The sequence below is a fragment of the Tubulanus polymorphus genome, chromosome 4, assembly GCF_964204645.1.
Source record: "Tubulanus polymorphus chromosome 4, tnTubPoly1.2, whole genome shotgun sequence".
Classification (NCBI taxonomy): Eukaryota; Metazoa; Nemertea; class Palaeonemertea; order Tubulaniformes; family Tubulanidae; genus Tubulanus; species Tubulanus polymorphus.
Window position 1 is genome coordinate 20,204,001 of NC_134028.1, and position 20,298 is coordinate 20,224,298.

Consider the following 20,298-nt stretch of genomic DNA (forward strand, 5'->3'; position numbering starts at 1 on the left):
ATGGATAACGTAACAAACAGCACGGACAACCAAGTTCCAGATGCGTTCAGTAAAGGATTACTGGTTTTTGTCGCTTACATTTTCCCTGTTTTCTACATACAGGGAATTGCAGGCAACCTATTCGCTATATTTGTTTTCATTAAAAGCCGCAGATTGAGATTCACGGATGTATTTGATTATATATTCCCGTTATCGGTCGCCGACCTAATGTTCCTGATATTTGGGGCTTTTCTGAAGTGGCTTCACTTGGATATGCCGCACGCTATTGGTGGAACTAGAGACATTAAAACAAACATAGTATCGACTCCGGCTTCGTGTAAAATAATCACTTATATCAGTTATACGTCTGCTTTCATCGCTTCGTGGATCGTCGTTATTTTTACCGCTGAAAGATTCTTACGTTTGAAACTTGATTATTGTTCTTTAACAAGAAAATGTCGTCTGGTGACGCTGTCAATCTTCTCGGTTCTGGGCGGAATTCTAATGGTTCCCGTTCTGACATCGTTCAATATCGATGACGACGGTATATTCATCGAATGTTTATACTTTCCCTCAAATGAAGGTTTATTCAGTTATTTGGGGCCGTTTTTTCTTTACTGCGTCGTCTATACGGTACCGGTAAGTCTCGTGTGGCTCGGTAACGGAGCCATCCTAGTCGCTATGCACCGGAACCGGAACCTGAACGTCACCATGTTGGAAAGCGATGAGGGACAAAATGGACGTGATCGAATTTTGAAAAATCGTAAAATATTCATACAATTGATCGTCGTTTCTACGATGTTTCTAGTGTTCACGACTCCAGCCGCCATCTTCAGTATCTGGGACAGTGTGGTCAATTATGAAATTACCGTGAATAATAAATTCGGATTGAGAAAGATGTATTCCGATGCTTATACCGGGGCTACTGCAGATTTCGTGTATCGATTTGTTTATTTGAATAACTGTTTTAACTACGTGGTCTATATCCTAACAGTGGACTGGTTCCGGTCTGAAGCGCGCGCGATAGTCTGCCCGAAACTCACCGGTGAAACGATCGTCGCTTACGATGAAATGTCTGAAACAGTGGCGTTTAATACAGAAGAGCAAAGGCCGCGCAGAACAGCACCAGATAAACCCGTAGAACCAGCTGGGACAGCGGATAACGATGAACTCTAAGGTTCCAATAAAATTCGATTTAAATCATCAAAATTCGCGCTGTATCGTTATGTGGGGATCGTCCCTATTTATGAGGAACGACATCCTTGGTATATAACACAGGACTAGTTATACATTAGGCTAACTTTATCCTTCGATTATAAGACACGTCTCGCGCGTACTACTGAAAATAGTCAATACATAATAATGATAATGTACCCTTTTTGTAATGCACCATTCTCTATGCAGACTCGTTACACCTTATGTAACTGAGTAATCATTACGATTATTCAAATGTAATTCATTGAGACTCGGATTTCAAGCCTCTTTTCAAAGATTAATATACATTGTAGTATGTTGTCTCGATGGAATGGGTTTATGTTATTCGAGCTATATGTATTCATAAATTGTAAAATGTATATCTTTATAAAGAGGATAAGGGGCCCACGTTTGCGCAAGGTGATGACCTCGTCGAAGCATTTATTGAAATACTGGTTCGAAATACGTATATGTATATGAATATCTATTTATTACCTTGTCTAACTACAAAAACCTGAACATATGATCATACTCCATGCAATCCATTATCAGCTATACATTAGATAACCGGTCTGTAAACGCAAGTTTCTGAGGTGTTTCCTCGCTTTTAGAATTTTTCAAGCTCTCGATCCTACTTACCTCAAAGAATTGCTTGGGTTCACATAATAAGGGTTGTTATATCATATCTCAAACAAGTTTATTCTAAGGCGGTTTTATGGTATACCATGCTTTATTTCTGCAGTCTCATCTTAATCATTAGTTTGCGTGCTGAAACTGCAACTGTATGGGCTTTTCGAAAAAGAATTTCGAAGACCTTTATGTCTCTTGATTAACCTTTTTAGGTTTTCTATCCGTTCGGCAGAAGCCCTGTCGTGATTATCATCATGTTTTGGATTCATACCTCAAAGTTCAACAAAAACGTTTCAAAGGCATTTTACTTGCACAAAGATTTTCTGTGATTTGTCCTAATTTCTCACAAAAACTCGCTAATATTATGAGTACCGGCTATATGAATAGTTTTCATAGAATATATGTCCTGTCGAGTCGACTTCAGCAATTTTCACTAAGCACAATGCTTAATACTGATGAAAATATAACAATCTTCCTTGAAAGCACATATTCACTGTGTACTGTTATAAGCACGCTAAAATTCTAATACCAATTCGAATTAAAACAATGTTATGCGAATGTAAAACTCTGTCGAAGGAAACTCCCCTACCAGCAGGAATTGAAGTGACTCATCCCTTTAAAAAGACAATGTTTTGTTTCACGTAATAGACAATTCTGCGCCGCGATGTTATGTGCCGAAATGTCGGCAGATGGACCCACGTACACGTTAATGATGTCATCTTGGAAAACCCGGAAATCAAAATGTGCGAATCAATTTCATTAATTTTTACAACATTGTTGTCATTATAGCTGTTAGTCGACGTTTCGGTTAGAAATGTGTGCGAAATTTTAAATGTCGTCTGGGGAAACCTGAAATAGATACAGCATTTTACATACTAATCTTACCGCGTAATACTTCATGTATATATGTATCTTGTCAGTATAGTTGATGTCACAATCAATATACTCTAAATAATTTATTCATGCAGTCCCCATTTCATAAATTTTATTTTTGAAGTATAACAGATCAAATTGCGAATCTACTATGAAACGGAGCTTAAGTACCATGCTTATATTGTATCGAATTAAACCATATTAATAACGGGTTATCCGTGGTGACGTCATTTACATGTACGTGGCGCCATCTGCTGACATTTTGGCGCATGACATTTTGGCATATGTATCTTGTCAGTATAGTTGATGTCACAATCAATATACTCTAAATGATTTATTCATGCAGTCCCCATTTCATAAATTTTATTTTTGAAGTATAACAGATCAAATTCCGAATCTACTATGAAACGGAGCTTAAGTACCATGCTTATATTGTATCGAATTAAACCATATTAATAACGGGTTATCCGTGGTGACGTCATTTACATGTACGTGGCGCCATCTGCTGACATTTTGGCGCATGACTTCACGGCGCGGAATTGTCTTTTATGGTACGTGAAACAAACAAAAAAATTCTTTTTTAGGGAAATGTCGCCCATAGACTTCCAAGTCGGCAGTCTGGGAATTGGAATCCTCAATATCGTAGGAAATATTCTTTTATCCTTTTAGTTTAACCCGCTTTATACATGTTGTCGAAAAGGCAATTGACGTAATATTAAAACATTTACTTCTAAGCAAATTCGAATTAAACTTAATAATTAAGGCAAAAATAAAATGATACCTCGTTTCTCCTAATCGGTCGGATCACTTTTGTAAATTGGGATACAATTTGTAATCTACCACACCTGCCCGGGAACGAAACAGGGTTCTTGACACAGCAGATCCAGTCCGATGTAATCGCTTATCGCTTTGAATTGTTATTGTCATAAAATAATGTAAGATAGTTTTTATGTTCAACAATACTCGTGAGCATATTGAGTATAAATCCAAATTGAATTCTATCGACTAATCTTAAATACTAGTAAGAATCCAGAAATTCAGTTTGTTTTTATTTTCAAAATCACGTAAGTTTAGATAGTGATATTCTAGGTATTCTAGGATCATATCAGGTAAGAAATCGCCGACACTGATTTTTGTTCGAATTTTCGATTCCCTTCATTTCGAATATGAAGGTTTCGGCTGTGCAGAAAACACGTTATCGCTGCTTTGCAGCTATATTTGATATTTTATCATGAGTACTATCTATGTTTGTAAAATACAATACGGTTATGGTGTTCCCGGAATAAGCGAAGTTTTATAAGGCTACAAGAACATGAGAGTTGCATACAATTGTAATTGTTAGTAGTCAATGTAAGATATATATGCGTGTGTTCTTTTCCACTTGTGGTTATTATGCAACGTGGCATTTGTCTAAATAGAATGAATAAATAAACTCCAAATTATCTTATCACCTCAACGATGTCGACAAGATACATCTTATCGAAAAGATATACAGAGAGTGACATCAAGAGATATTTACAATTATTCCTCTCATAACGAACTTATTTTCAATTTCTCCGCATTCGGTTAAACTCTAATGTATCCTTTGATCTTTTGTATCTTCCCTTACTTTTGTAATATTTTTCACTCATTTTCTGTTACTCACTCTACTTTTTCACCATCACTGATATTTATATACTATATATTTTCGTAAATCAACACAATACATACAAGATAGTGAATAGTCAATACTAATCGCATGATATGGTATGGTTACTTCACTTATATTCCCTATTGTTCTATTAATTACTCCCTAGTTTGCTTTGCTTGAATTTGTTTTGTTTGCAACTTTTCTATGTTGTAATAGCCCTAGTTTGCCTCGCACTAAATAACTTAATTTGCCTCTTTGATCTTGGTATATATAAACCTCATATTTTTGTTAACTCAGTATTCCTGAAGATGGCTATTATAGGTTTAATTCGAAACGTCGAATCAATAAATTATTACATGTAGCCACGTTTTGGACTTCGGAAAATGTTTAATGAAAATTACGAATGTTCGCTCGACGAGGAGAGACGAGTGCACCATCTGTCTTAGTGCACCAGAACCCTTGTTGACACTGGAACGACCGTGCCCGCCATGTGCTACAAGATTAAGTCAACAGCACAGTCTTACGGTCGTTTCTATACACGGAGAATACCCTGTATTTGGCCACAAAAGAAAGATTGATTTACACAAAGGTCGTTTTGAAATCAAATTCTAGGCTCTAGAAACAACTTTTCAGGCCCGATCATTTCTGGACCCACTGAAATCAATAACTTAAGGTCCTGAAATCTCATATTTCACCTAAATAATTTGGCCTGAATGAAGTCGAGGGTACCACATTTATAGATGACATTATACTCCAAGAATCAGGGGCGGATCAAGAGCCTAGCAGGGCGTCGTGACAGAAGAAAGGGCAATTTACTGAGAAAACTGGCATTTCTCACAAAGGCTTGATACGTTATAGGTGATATTTTACTGCATTTACAAGTGACCACACAAAATCACTCGATTAACCAAGGCAATATCATAAAAACCATTCGATTTGAGAATCCAATGTCGCAGATACAATAATTTGATAGAATATCGACTTGTCTTCATCTCCCAGTCGCGATGACGTAGTCCATTGAGCGAATTAGAATTAGAGTTGCACCCTTTTCAAATTCATTCACAACGAACACAAAAAAAAAACAAATTCAAATTCACAACGCATAGAATTCTATTTGTAGAGTGCCTTTTTCAACGTTTTGAACGAAAAAGCCCACGTGCCTTTCTGAAAAACCAAAATGCATAAATCTTTTGTAGATGCCTTTTTTCAACCAGTTATGCCTTTTTCAAAACATTTTGCACATGACCGTGCTTGTCGTCGAATTTTAAGCCTTATTTTCGTTTTTTTTCAAATTGCTCCAACTTCCTGTTCGCCTTTTAGTTCGGCCCTTATCAGTTGTGTTGCCCGGTATTCGGTATTGCATTTCACTGATATAGTGCCTCTCAACATCGAAATAATTCCAATTTCAGAATTTCAGAAAACAAAACTCAGAATTTGAGGGTCTTGTACAAGACTATCAATACCCCCTTGATCTGCGCCTACTATTCATTATACGTATATGAATTTAAGTTGTTTTTAGGACAAAAAAGTCGTTCTCGGGACATAGAAGTAGAATTGAGCTGAAATCAGCTTCATGTCTTCAGCATGAATTTATTGAAATACACAAAAATTACATACATTTTCCAATTCTTTTTTTCGAAATCCGAAAGTGATGGGGCCCTGGAATGGAAAAGCGTGCCCTTTTCCTATTGATCGATCTGTGGGTTTTTAAGTCGAATAGATTTCTAACGAGCCCCCGAGATGCAATCAATTGAAATAAACCTCGATAAGTGTGATCTTTTTCATCATGATGTTTGGCGAATAATTTTACCCATTTAACGGGTGTACTTTACTAATTAGAGATCGTATTGTAAATATCTGAGTGACTGCCTTAGTTGTCGAGTTATTCTACCTGTACACAGTAATCAATAACTAACTATATGAATAATTAAGTGGCTTTACATCAGCAAGAGCTTATGTTCGATACGCATACCCTATACAGCACATAGCTCTATATACACTGCACCGCCGGGGTCTCTCAATACCAATACTTATAAAACATAGATTGCCACTTCAACAACCAGCAATAAAACACTATTTCATTCGCTGTGAATTTCTCTAATCAGAATCGGTCTGGCAGGGCGGCGCGCAAAAATGTCTTTCAAACGAGAACCAAGCGAGTGGCGGTGGTGATCGGGATGCGTATCCAAGGTAACACTAAAACATCATCAGCCAGAAGCAGCAGCAGCAGCGGCCGATACTGAGTCAGAGTCAGACATGAAGAATATGTTTACCGGGACTATCAGTAATACTGACTTTTGTCATCGCTACAGGTAAGAGTGTTCTGTAATCAAACTGAAAATACAATAGAATTCTCATATCGTTTAAGGGACACTAAAATTTACTACTATTATTATTATTAGTTTATTGTATCAAAAAACTAATTTTTATGATACAACACAATGGCGGGTACATGAAGATAATTCAAGTTTATAAATACATTAAATACATAATGTACCTAAGGTAATTGAGAAAGACCTTCCTCATAGATTTATGACATACATACATGGCATATATCTATGTGGTCACGTATTAAATTTTACTAGTAAATGTTTAAATCTCCTCACCAGATTTACTAATTATGAAACCTGGTAAAATCAGCCTAATATTGGCTGGGCTATTGTAGAATAGAGAGGCCTTCAAAATACCCTAGCTGGTGATAGCGTGCGGCATATCCAAAACCTGACGATGCCATAAGTTCACCGTTACTTAGCCAGCTGCATGGCCATCAATCGCGTCCTTAGCAATCTGGTATAATAATATTAGACTATAGGCCTATATAGATTAGGCCTATATAGATCGGTGTGTATGCAGACCTTATTTTGAAGACACAAATTTCGAAAAGAAACAACTAGCCTACCGACCCAATATGAGATAAAAGGTTTGAACTGAAAATGAAAATATCCTTCGATTTCAATCAGAAGTCGGCATCATTTCAGAGTAAAGCTTTGATAGCCCTACTGCGCATCTGACATTTCATCACTTAGGCCTTTTCAGTTACTTGGAATACGGATCCGCCCTCCCGAATCCCACCAAAAACGTTGACTTCAAAAAGACTTGATTTCAGACCATCACCATTTTTCAAAAAAGAAAAAAGAGAAAAAAATATGTGTTATTCCCGTCGTAATTTTCGATCTGGTCATTGGCAAAAAAGTCAGCTTTCTTCATTTCTTCCATTATTCGAATTCAATTTCATCAGAATGTGCACTCATTTTTTAGTTTTTTTTTTGGGGGGGGGGAAGGGAGTCCTCCCGATATTTGATGTGGAAAATACTCGAGTGATAAATAATTTTCTACTTTTCTTCGGCCTCCTTCCATTCTAAAACGCCTGTAAAAAATAAAATTCGATTTTTTTTCGTTTCCCAATTCTTTTTCTTGAAAATTCCGTGCTACAATTATCTAAAAAAGGCCTTACATAAAAAACCTCAATACCCGGTATAGAATATGAAAATTCCAATAGATTGCCAGGTGATTTGAATTTGAAATATGAAATCTCACCATTGTAATCGATTGGATGCGTTAGGATATATTTGGCACTTAATTAAAAAGGCACTGAAAATTTGAGGTTTAATACCTCAACTCCTTAACGGGGCGTGATTTGATTTAGACCGGGTATCGCGAGCTGCTTTCAATGTTCCTGCACTCAGCCATGCTTCAGGGCCCATATCGGGACAGCCCCAATTTTTTTTGCATTACCTTTTCCCTAGGCCTACTTCACCTTATACTCCCTTATTTTACAATAACCTCAGGGTGCCCAATAAATAAGTGGTACATTTGTTTTGGCAACAATCGCAGGCCCGCCGCTTACATACCGGTCGTGTCTAGTGCGCTCCCGAGGGGATGATGGTCGGGGTCCAACACATTTTGACGGCTGCATTAAAAAAGCCTACGACGAAGAGGACTAATATATTATAGCGTTTGCATCGTCCCACAACAAAACTTCAAAACAATTCAGTTTCTTTTTCGATTGGTGCTCTTCCGGAAGCGGAATTATCTATTTTCTCCTGATCGCCGCGTTTGGTAGATCTGGGCTACGAATTCCGTATAGTCGCGATGAGTCGAGAAGATACACAATATCTGGTCCAGTTCGAAATCCCACAATAGATTCGGCCAAAAATTAAAAGCTCTTTAGTAAAATGATATATCAACGTTTCGGTTAGATACAACGGTTAGCCATCATCAGGCAAACTTCCGTAGTCATTTTGATGAATCAGTAAGGTTTTACGATTGGTTTGGTTGTAACGCGACCCACCAGGGGGACTGGGGGGCTGACACGCACAGCTCGGGAGAGACAGGTGTTTCAGCCAGTATAGTGGAATACGGTGCTGGTTTGTGTGTCAGCTGTGGATCGCATTGAGTATAATTAAACACATACACACAACTAGTAGGATCTAATGTTATCAACGATCACTTGTCTCTTATCCTGACAGCCATCGTCTGTCAGTCAGTGTCATTGAAAACACTTGATTACTCAAATATATATATACAAACGGATCTTATATTTCTATTGATAGTTTTACACTGAGGAGGGATTTGATTTACATTTTTTGAGGTTAGTCTAAAATTTTGCATCTGAAATTAGCTTTAATTTTGATTCCAAGACCTACGTAGGCTTATATGCCCTTTTTGAGTTAAGAGTGTAGGAATTATGCCTGCTTTACAACCGACACAAAGACCAAAAACTAAATCAAAATATTCTGAGTTTATTGCTGTCCTCCAAGTAGGCTTAGGCCTTTTTCACCAAGAACCTTAAGCTTTTATAGTGTACTGATGATGTAATCATACCATTGCCAGTGTATATAGTTTTATAATATAGTTGGACAGGATCGTATCGAGCGTCTTCCGTTTCACTTCCAGGATTGGGTAAAGAGATGCCTACCCCTTTAAATATTCAATACTTACTGTCTAAATTACAAAGCCGAATCCTTCTGTAAAACTGTTCGGATTCTCAGATAAAGTGGCCATGAAATCTCGCGCTAATGGGATTTGTAAGGTTAGGTACGAAAATTCAGAAATCAAAATTCTGTCCAACCACAAATCTAATAGTGCATTGAACCATAGGAGATGCAGCTGGCGATTAAATCCGTTATGTTAAGGCCTATTTAAATTTGAATTTATATCATTAAAATTTGTCAAACGGTATAATCTAACTAACTGCAGTACTAGGAGGTACAAGATTTGATAAATTCAGAGTCAAATTTGAATTCTGAATTCCGCTGGATCGATGTTAATGTGACCCCCGAATGGATAACCATAGAAAGCCATTTGTGTTCAGTTTTAATATCTAACATCTACTTAAGTGTGACATAGCAAGGAGCTTAGTTTTCATTTCAGTTTTAAACAGCTGCTGTCAAATATTCAATGAAAACACACAAAAATTCGATTTTATATCGCGATCGTATTGACAATGCAAGACATCGAATGACTGGCATGAGTGTGGATGTTCTGACTCGACTCGTAGGGTATAGAACCTGTCTGGAGAGGGACTGCAAACCCCAAAACAATCTATTCTGGTCGATTAGAAATCTGTGAATTGCGAATCAAGTATTTTTATACGTACAGGCATATTATCACGTTGCCCGCCATTTAAAAAAGAACAACTTTTTGTAAGATATATTTTGCCGTTTAAATACAGAATGAACGTCTAAAATTCAGGGTATGGGACCTAATTCTATTCTGCGTTGCGGTAATTTATACACAAAATGATTTTACGCCTCGGGGTCTGAGTTAGGTATGCACCAGACATATTTAATTTCACTCTCGTGAATTCCCGTGGTACCAGCTATATACATAATAAACTAGAACCTGATTTATAAATAACAAATGTCTCCTGTAAATCAATATATATTAATGAGTATGCTTACTGTTTATAAATAAACACCTAGCTCACAGCCCCCTGGTTGGGGAGGGGGCGGTAGGTGACGAATCCGGGTCATAATACCTCCGCCCAAAATACCTCTACCCAAATATCCCACACCCAGAATCCCTCCACCCAGAATACACTCATATGTGTCCAAAATACCTCCAGGCCCTAGATCTAATGGGTTTATGCCTGAAGGACAAAAATTAGAACCTATTACCTATTAGAAATATAATTGTTTAGAATGAATATTTTGCCCCCCCCCCCCTCCCCAAGTTTGAATTTACAGGCCATACTCAAATAAACCAAAGTTCTATAGTTTAAAAGTAGTTAATTGAGCAAAACAAAGTATTATGTTAATTTCAGTATATTGTTCGAAGATCATTGTTGCAGTTAAATGGAAATGAACTGAATACAGTGTATACCGAAATGTAGTACATTGTTTTCTTAGATTATAGGACTAATTAATATTCTATAATCTAAATATTGAATTGTTTCCAGAGAAATCTAGTATTAGATTAAAGACATGAGATAAACTAATTAATATTCCCAGCCATAACTAATTGCAAGTAAACATTGTCATTGATTGTTATTCAATTATTATTCAGTATAGGTTTATGTATACCGTAACACATAATATATGATCCTATACATGTATAATAGTCAATATTGGTGGTACTTTAGACATCTAAATAATAGAATTATAGTATTTTTTTTAAATTCTGGGTGGAGGTATTTTGGACACATATGAGGGTATTCTGGGTGGAGGGATTCTGGGTGTGGGATTTAGGGCGGAGGTATTATGGGCGTATCCCGTAGGTGACCCATCGCCTGGTGACAGACCCGACCCGATTAGTCATTTACCGGGAAGTTAAATATCCGTTCTCGGGATCATGCATCGATTCATGAGAAGGCGTTTGTTCCGACAAATATAGAAAATTCATTACTTTTCATTCAGACGAATCGAATTCATGAATTCCGATTAGGAATGAAATACAGCTCCGGTTTTTACTGCTGACGGACGATTCTATTGATATTCTAGAACTATATTCTCGAAGTCAGTGTCAAACATTCACAGAAAAGAATTTGATACGCATATTCAAACACATTGACGCCACAAAAGCAAGATAATCTGGGCCCTGTTTTATAGACTGGTATAACCTTTAACCGGGGGGGGGGGGGGGCTAACTCAACCATTTTCAATTGAGTTAACCCCTGGGTTAACGGTTAATTCCCATTCTATGAAACCGGGCCCTGTATTTTTGTTATGGGAAATCGCCGCAATAAAAATCTTTCTTTATTTCAAGATAGACCAATGACAAAGGTTTGCAGAGCCAGATTCAGAGTCCAAATTATTCGCATATCCCTGAATTTCCTAATTTTTTCTGTGTTATACATGTTATTGCAGATGATGCTGTTGTCGCTACGAGGCCGATAACAGACCGGGTACCGATTTCTGATAGACTTCACAATGTTTTATCCGCATCGGAAAAGGAAACTACCGCATCGTTCAAACCAGGTAAAATAAAACATTCAACCATTCACAATAAAATAGATGATAATAAACTTGAAGACATGTGGATAAGGTGATTAAAAATCTATCCTAACTAATTTTGACTCTTTCGGATTCGGCAAAACATTCAACTCCATATCCTCCTTGTTGTGGCTCATATTTTACTAAAATATCTGCTAAGCTGCCATCACACGAGCGTTTTTTGGCCAGTGCCTGTTTGGCCCGCGTCAGATTCAGCCGACCAAAAACGTCGTTCCAGGCCCGATCCAAACTTTTACACGTGACAACTGATTGCGTTGCGAAAATGACTCACTTCCTCTTTGTTTTTACCGGTTAACCATTCGACCAGTATCGACTGAGTGGATTGCGTGTAAGCGCGCTCTCCAAATCGGTGGGCACGGGTCAGATTTGACTCGGGCCTGATCCGTGTCAATATGGGCCGGGCTATTGTTTTCTACCTAACGACAAGCGATAACACTAAAAACCTCATTTTCTTTTGAGTACAGACAGTTTGTTAAACACGAACGTTTTCGGGATCATATCCCCTCATCAGGTGAAATACAAGTGAATCAAATGATTAGACTACATGTTTATATACAAAATTACAGGTGCTAAATTCTAAGCTAATTTATACAATTAATACAATTGATACAAACCAGGTATTTAATTACAAGCTAGTTATTTGAATACATTTAAGACGAAGGATGAGCCGTTTTGGAAAAATTGTTGATTAAAAGAGTTTCGTTGCGCTTTAATAAAGAGAGCCTCCCTAATTTGGTGACAAGGTGACGTAGTATAACATGAACAACCCGCATATAAACGTAGGCCTCTATATATACGCAATGGCTACCGGTATAGTTACCGGTCTCTGGCGTGAATTATTTATCATGATGTGAACCGCTATTGTTTAGTATAACCTTGCTTGTAACGAATTACGGAAAATCTTAGTCACGATAGAAAACCCGTCACGCCCCCTCCATCTCCTAAATCTCTCTCCACATCGCAGCGTAGTAGACATTAATAAGATACCAGTTTTGAATTGAAATTGCTACCAGTAATTGCAGCGCGGATTCCGCTCCGTAGGTACTTGTAACATAGTTGACCAAATAATGGAATGATATATACACTCAGACTTTCGGCAAAATACACTGCAAATACGGACATAGAAAAGAAAGCGTCTCTCGTAACCTTTGTCTCAACACGTTTATCACAGGAAGTAAAGAAAGTATTTTTTTACAATCTGTGAATCGAACAAATGGACTTAAATTGTCCGGCGCTACCACTTCCTTCCCGTGGAAGAAACCTGAGCTTACGTTCAATCGTGTATACATCCCTATCCCGAGGCCTCCATATTTATAGGACTGTTAACCTGTTAACGTTTTGGTGTGGAGCCTCCTGGGGGAGACAAGGATAGAAAACGAAAGAGAACCAGGCAGGAGCGGGCACCAGTAAAGCCTGTAAGATATAGGCGCACGAGAACGAGAAGAACCTCGAAGGGATTGGACGCCCTGGAGACAGGAGAACCACGGATATTATAGGAGAACCATGGCATATGTAGAATCACTGGGGTAGGTAAACCGCGGCAAGGCTAACCACTAAGATAGGCAAACCGGGTGATAGCAAAGGAGACCCGGACAGGGGACACGTAGAACTATAGAATATTGGAAAATTGGGACGAACAGGGCTGATGATGCGGTACTAAAATCGGATAGCAACATTTACATCTCTAAGGACAAGGATAGAAACAGTTCTCTGACCAGACGAATAGATTAATAGAACTTGCGTGACTGGAGCCACCATTGACACAACGTGTGAGAGACATGTTTTTCACGCTTTCTATCAACTAGTAAATAACTCTGAATACGGCGTCCTCGGAATCTTATAACACTAACCACTGTCACACTCACACAGGATTACTAGAACACTACTGCGCTGATGAAATTGCTAATTTGAGTTCATAGGTAAATACAATATGTAAACTCTTCTAAATCTTACTTATATCATCCTAAAAAAGAAAGAATTATCGTACTTCATTTGTCGATGGACGAATATGTATAAATAGAACTTCAATTTCTAAGACAGTCGTGACATGCGTAAGTAAGTCCAAAAGTTGTCTCAAATCTTGAGACCGATGTTAATCTGTTAAGAAGATCGACTATAAAGAACTAGTTTTAGACTGATCTCTAATTTAAAAAAAACACATGACTGAGTTACTGATCCCGTCGAAATTAAAACTGGACCTTCAATAAACGGGTGAAATTAATAGACTCTCTCTTGAGATTATGTAGATACGCGCGGTGTGTTTTTCTGTCGTCAGTCTTAATTCTCTTATGACAATAATATACATGTTCGTTATGTTGCGTCAATGCGAGTGCGATTTATTAGAATTCTGTCGTCAATATTAGAATGTTTAAGTGAATAATGATACTCGTTATTTATGAATTATTCATCAGCAATAGTTATTACACAATCTATCATCAAGCGCCGGTTCTCCACAGTGACTGTTGTTCAACGTTTCTGCGCAGTCACCCCTGTACCCGGCAGGTCCGCGGTTCGAACCCCATATTATGAACATCGTAAAAAATATCGTTATTAATATTTTCTCCTTTCTTTTGTTCTTTTATGATCGACTGAGTCATCGATCAGACCAATTTTTCAATGTTTGGATGGAATTTCTGTAGATTATGTTACACGATGGGCCTACATTGGCGGCTGAGATACGGGGGTATATTTACAACTGATAATACCCTCCCATGATACACTATGTTGTTGGGATTTATACCCTCACGGAAAAGTCATACGCATTCAAAACGCAGGGAAATGCTCGGAAACATGTTTCTGTCTATATTTCTGTTTTTTACATTGGGCTCCAAGGGACTACTCTCCTGACAGCGATGGCTGTGTCAGGGGTGCGGTTCTGTTGAATGTGCCTGGTACTCCTCATATTTTGAGGGGGTACGGTACTTTTTGAAAATGATTAAGAAATAAGGTATTCAAGTCTATTTTTCGTTGCCTTATTGCTACAGGACATATCGCGATTAAAGAAGGGGTAGCCACCGATAACTACTGACCGTAAAAATATTCCGTCCACGCAATATCTAATATGAGCTTCCTCATCGTGCTATTGCTGATTACTGTCAATGTGGTCATCTTTACTCATCCAGTCGCAGGTGAGTCACAATTTCTTATGTTTTCATTTTTCTCTGAGAAAGAGAATAATGGTTTTTTTTCTTTAGTCAAACTCAGTCAAGTGGCCACATAACTGATTATTGTAAAAAGATTAAAACACACTATCTACAGATTAAAAGAATTTAAAATCAAGAATTTATCTATTCGAACAATCTAAAATATATAATAAACACGACGTTTCGATCTCACCCTAGAGATCATCGTCAGGTGTGAAACGTCGTGTTTATTATATATTTTAGATTGTTCGTATAAATAAATTCTTGATTTTAAATTCTTTTAATCTGTAGATAGTGGGTTTTAATCTTTCTATCCGTTCACCACGTTTGAGTGTGGTTATCGTACTATACTGTTTATTGTCTTTTGTTCAACGCAAACCGGTCATATTATACAGTGGAACCTCGTTAACACGAATCTCGTACGGGCAAAAGTGAAACCATCGGGTTTCGTGTTATCCACATATGGATTGATATAGATATTTTAGCTTCGACATGCTGGAAATCATCATAATAAAAGGGTTTCGTCTTAAACAGAATCGTATATTGACGATGTTCAACTGTATAAACATTAATAATCGTAAGGATCGAATATGTTGATCGGATCGAAACGGATCTTCTGCGACCCGAGTGTTCGTTCGACCGATCGTAAGGTCGTATAGTGGCCAATGAACAGCGATGTACACATCACATGACTATAGCCCAACGCACACGGCACCGAAAACACGTGTTCGATGTTTTTTGTTATACCGTGTGCGGGGGAGGCAAAACAAAAAACGCCGAACTGAAAAACGTTTTATGAAACGTGTTTTCTGTTTCGGCGAAACAAATGTTTTGCCGTGTGCGTTGGGCTTTAAGCGTTGGACTCAAAATAGTCGATCTCAGGTGAACTGTTCGCCGAATCGACAACTCGACCTTACGATGTCGGGGGCGGATCCAATGGGATGTGCATAGGGGGTGCTCAGCCCCAAAACTGTCAAGTTGCCCTGAAATTTCACGGGAAAATGAAAAATATTAAACTGATACCTAAAAACTGTGAAATTCATATGCTTGTACTCTGTATTTCCAAAAAAAATTTTGATGAGTTTTTTTTTCGGGGTGCCCATTTCATTATTGTCCTATTTTACATGAGTTTTCATCGCAGACGAACGAATCGGATCTTAGTGCCACCTGAGTTCAAAACGGCAATGTGAGCACTTTATACCTCATCAGATGAGAGTGAGACTGCATTTTGTATGTTTTATTTTCTCTGACTGGATCCTATTTCTTCTCTTTCTCGCGTAGTGTAAACTGCGTGCGTCAGAATTAATCTCATCGCTTTTCTGTACGCACTCGACTGAAAATGTATTTTACACAGATTTATTGATGAACGTTCAATGGAACATATGACAGGCATTCAATTCTATACTGTTAGTCGTTATGTATTAATGAACTAAAACCCAGGTGTTGGTAATGATTCAATAAAGATATTTCAACGGCTAAATTAATCAACGATTAATACAAGCTCTATCTAGTCAATGTTGGGAAGCAGGAAACAGGGAAAGTAAGTTAGTATTCATAGCAAAGGGAAGGTAAGGGAAGTACCCCTTACTGGGGTGATACCCCCCTACCAGTCCGAAACTAAACGGAGTATTATACGTATCAATTCTGAACGGACAGTTCATGAACCTCGTCATTATCAGGGGCGGATCCAGTGTTTTATTCGCGGAGGGGTGCACCCCGAAATAGGACACATATGATTAAAAGGGCACCCCAAAAGGAAACATTAACTGATTTTTAGAAATACGAGAACAAGATTATGAATTCAAACTTTGCGTTTATTAGTTTAAAATATTCCCGTAAAAACTTGACATTTTAAGGAGGGGGTGCGCTAACCGCCACCCTCCTTAAAATGTCAAGTTTCCCTGAGATTTTACGGGAATTTTAAACTAATATACACAAAGTTTGAATTCATAATCTTTTTCTCGTATCTCTTTTGAATTCCAGAGCTGTTAAATATTTGGTCCGAACCTGATGTATACGTCATTTTACAACTCGACCTATAATTATTGAATTACTGTACCCAAAGAGTATATAGGGCGTGTGTAGTAAAAGGCAGAGTCTAGAGAAATACTCCGCGGGGGGCTGAAAGCTGTCACACCATAATTCATCGAACACGGTTGACTCAGAAATCTATTGTTTATAACAGGGCGTAGAATCGATGGCCTTGTTAGCGATAGATGTTTGAAAAAAAAGATATTATAAGCTTGATTCAGAATTTCAGAGACTCGTATTAAATGGGGGGGGGGGGGGTTCGTTTAGATGAAAGTCCACCCTAAAGCCGGTGTCATAGGGTGAAATGTTTCCCTTATTCATGCCCCTTACAATAGATCTCAAAATTTATATCTTAGATATAAAGGCATCCAAGCGTGTTAGGTAATTTATCTTTGGTCATCAAACGAAAGAACAAAAGGTGAGCTGTCTCAAACCGTTTGAATTGAAATAAAATCTTAATCCGGTTTTGAGTTTATGAAGAAAATAAATTTCCGGAAAAAGTGATGAAATCATCGTGATTTTAGTAACGCTGTAACCTTGGTAACAGCATTGTACAAAATTGCACCAGTTGTCAAGGGTGACAAAATACACAGTGATGGCTGGTTGTTTTTACCTTTTCATCGATGTATAATTTGTCCATATAACAGACGAATTAAACGAAATCTTGTTTTAAGACCCTTTTTAGATCCATCCCTGACTATAAGGTTTAAGGTCAGCAGCCCCATTATGACTATCCATGTTACCAAAAATACATAAAGAAAATGTATTTTTGATGTTACTTCAATCTATTGTTAGTGGTGAAACTTAATTATTTAGTTCTCGTTCTCGAAATATGCTTCTAGTCTAACTTGATTCGACGCTAAATTGCAGTTAAATGAATGATTTGATTCGGTGATTTGATGAACTGAAAGAACTTCGTCCATTTCGCCCCAATATGTTAGAAGCTGCGAAACTGCTGATCTTTGCATCTGATAATTACCAAAAGTCTTCTAGGGAGCACTTACAGGACCCCGCCACTAAAACTACGCACCTCACAGTTCCACTTAATCAAAACAGATACGTGCACGTCCAGAATATCGACATTTCACAGAATTCCGGAAATATATTTCCAGAAATTTCTGTTCAGAATTTTCTGCCGACGTTTCTGTTTTCCAGAATTTTCTGCTGTCTGTTTGATAGGTTAACTCAATCCTAAGCCTATAAACCCTATAAAATCTCTAAACCCTAGACTTTAAACCCTAAACGCAGAAAAGCAGATGAAATATGGGATTCTCACTGAAATTTCTGTCAAGCTTCATTTCCCGACATATATGCATATAAATTGACCCCCCCAAAAAGCAATGCTAGCTTCAGGTCTCAGATACATATCTTATCTATAGGATTTTTCTTTAACGAGTGTAGTTTGAATGCGGGCGTGTTTGTCTATTTAGAATAACTCGCAGGTGTGTCAGCTGTGTTCCGATACTACCAGTGTTCAGGTGTCTGGGCTAACAGCAGCACTATGCGCGGCTTATGACGAAATATAGGCTATAATTTAAAAAATCATTGACGGAATAAAAACAATGTTTGGGATCCAATAGAACAGAAACATCTGTGACATTGTCATGTATTATACAACGTAAAGAACAGTACTCGTAGGCATACACTCGAAGAGTTAACTGAGTTTTATCGACGATAATCCCATCCTTAACCCATTAAACATTGAATACCATTGAATACTCTTCTTAACCATCGATCTAACCAGACTTACGGAGCTGATTTCGGATAAAGATAAAAACGAACTTTGGCCGGATCTATAATAATTTTGCCAATGATGATTGTTTTGAAAACGTACGTATTTTAAGTCATCGACTATAATATGAAACAGCTGCGTCTAAAACATTATGACCCGCGACATTCATAAACAGCAAAATGACTCAATCGACCTGAATCATGATATCGGGGTCTCATATACGACCAGAGTCATCGAAACGCAACCGTTAAAAGAAATTTCTCCGGGAAACACCCCCGAACCCCTTAAAAGATAGGCGATTAAAATTTGTAAGAATTACGAACTTTTGAATGGGATGAGCAATAATTCAAGTCGAATTATCGGGAAGACGATATTGATGTTTATAACTTCACCAGCGCGCATCGTTGCATTAACTTTAGAAATGAGTGATATATCATAAAGAAGTTACTTACCAGCTGAGTTCATCGATATTTTAACTTTGTTTCTTTCTTAATCCAATCCAGAGATATGAACGAAATAGAAAATTAAACAATGCGGACCCGGCGGGTACCAAAAAATGGCGCCTGGAAACTGTAAAAAGGCTTATTCCTCCCGCGGTTAACGCCTCGCACCGTCGGATATGAGCTTGTGGTTTCTGGGGTCCGAACCCACCTGCCTTGCCGTCGGCCGCTCTTTCTGTAACGACGGTGGTCGTTAGAACCTGTCAGCAATTTGAACAATTATTTTGACGAAAAAAAAACATCAATCAACGGACACCAAGTGGCAACGAGGTGCCATGCGTATGAACTTCCGCGTGGCTGTTTTATTAGAGAAATATCCTTCCTTCTTTTTAATCTTCTCTTTTGAATTTTTCTATAGGTTTTATATAGATTTTAAATAGATTTGCATATAAATATGGTGGCTGATAAGGGCCATAGTGTAAAATTCCTGGTATGTAAATGAGGGCGCCAGAACGCCAGAACGCCAAAACGAAAAAAAACGTCCAATTTTCTCTGAAAGTTCGTTTTGGCGCACCAAAACGGAGAATATTCCGTTTTGGCGCCCCCGCCAAAACGAACTTTCATTTTGGCCCCCCCGCCAAAACAACGAAAAACGTAAAAATTTCTCTAAAATTTCGTTTTGGCGCGGTTATTTCCGTTTTGGCGTCCCCGCCAAAACAAGCATTCAACCACAGTAAAATTATTTTCAATTTGGCGCGTTGATCTTGTGTGTAATTTGCATAAATTTGCATATATAAAATTATTTTACGTATATATAGAATTATTTTACGTGGTTTAAAGTTCGTTTTGGCGGGGGCGCCAAAACGGAATATTCTCCGTTTTGGCGCGCCAAAACGAACTTTCAGAGAAATTTCGACGTTTTTCGTTGTTTTGGCGGGGGCACAAAAACGGAATTTTCTTTTGGAGAAAATTGGACGTTGCTTTCGTTTTGGCGTTCTGGCGTTCTGGCGCCCTCATTTACATACCAGGAATTTTACGCTATGGTCCTTATCAGCCACCATATATACAGGATCAAAGTCGGTAAAAGTGCAGATCTGCGCCTCTCGTGATTAACGCAATCTAATGAATGACAGAATCCAGGCTAAAATCTTTATAGTGAAGATATCTTTAAACTTAACCAATGGCAATGGCA

At 38.0% G+C, this 20,298-nt stretch overlaps 1 protein-coding gene across 1 annotated transcript; it reads left to right on the top strand.

Annotated features, from left to right (window-relative positions):
* Positions 1-1,155, top strand: LOC141904396 (neuropeptides capa receptor-like). Its single transcript, XM_074792981.1, has one exon. The coding sequence runs from the start codon at positions 1-3 to the stop codon at positions 1,153-1,155; it is 1,155 nt and encodes a 384-aa protein (XP_074649082.1).
* Positions 1,156-20,298: the final 19,143 nt, after the last annotated feature.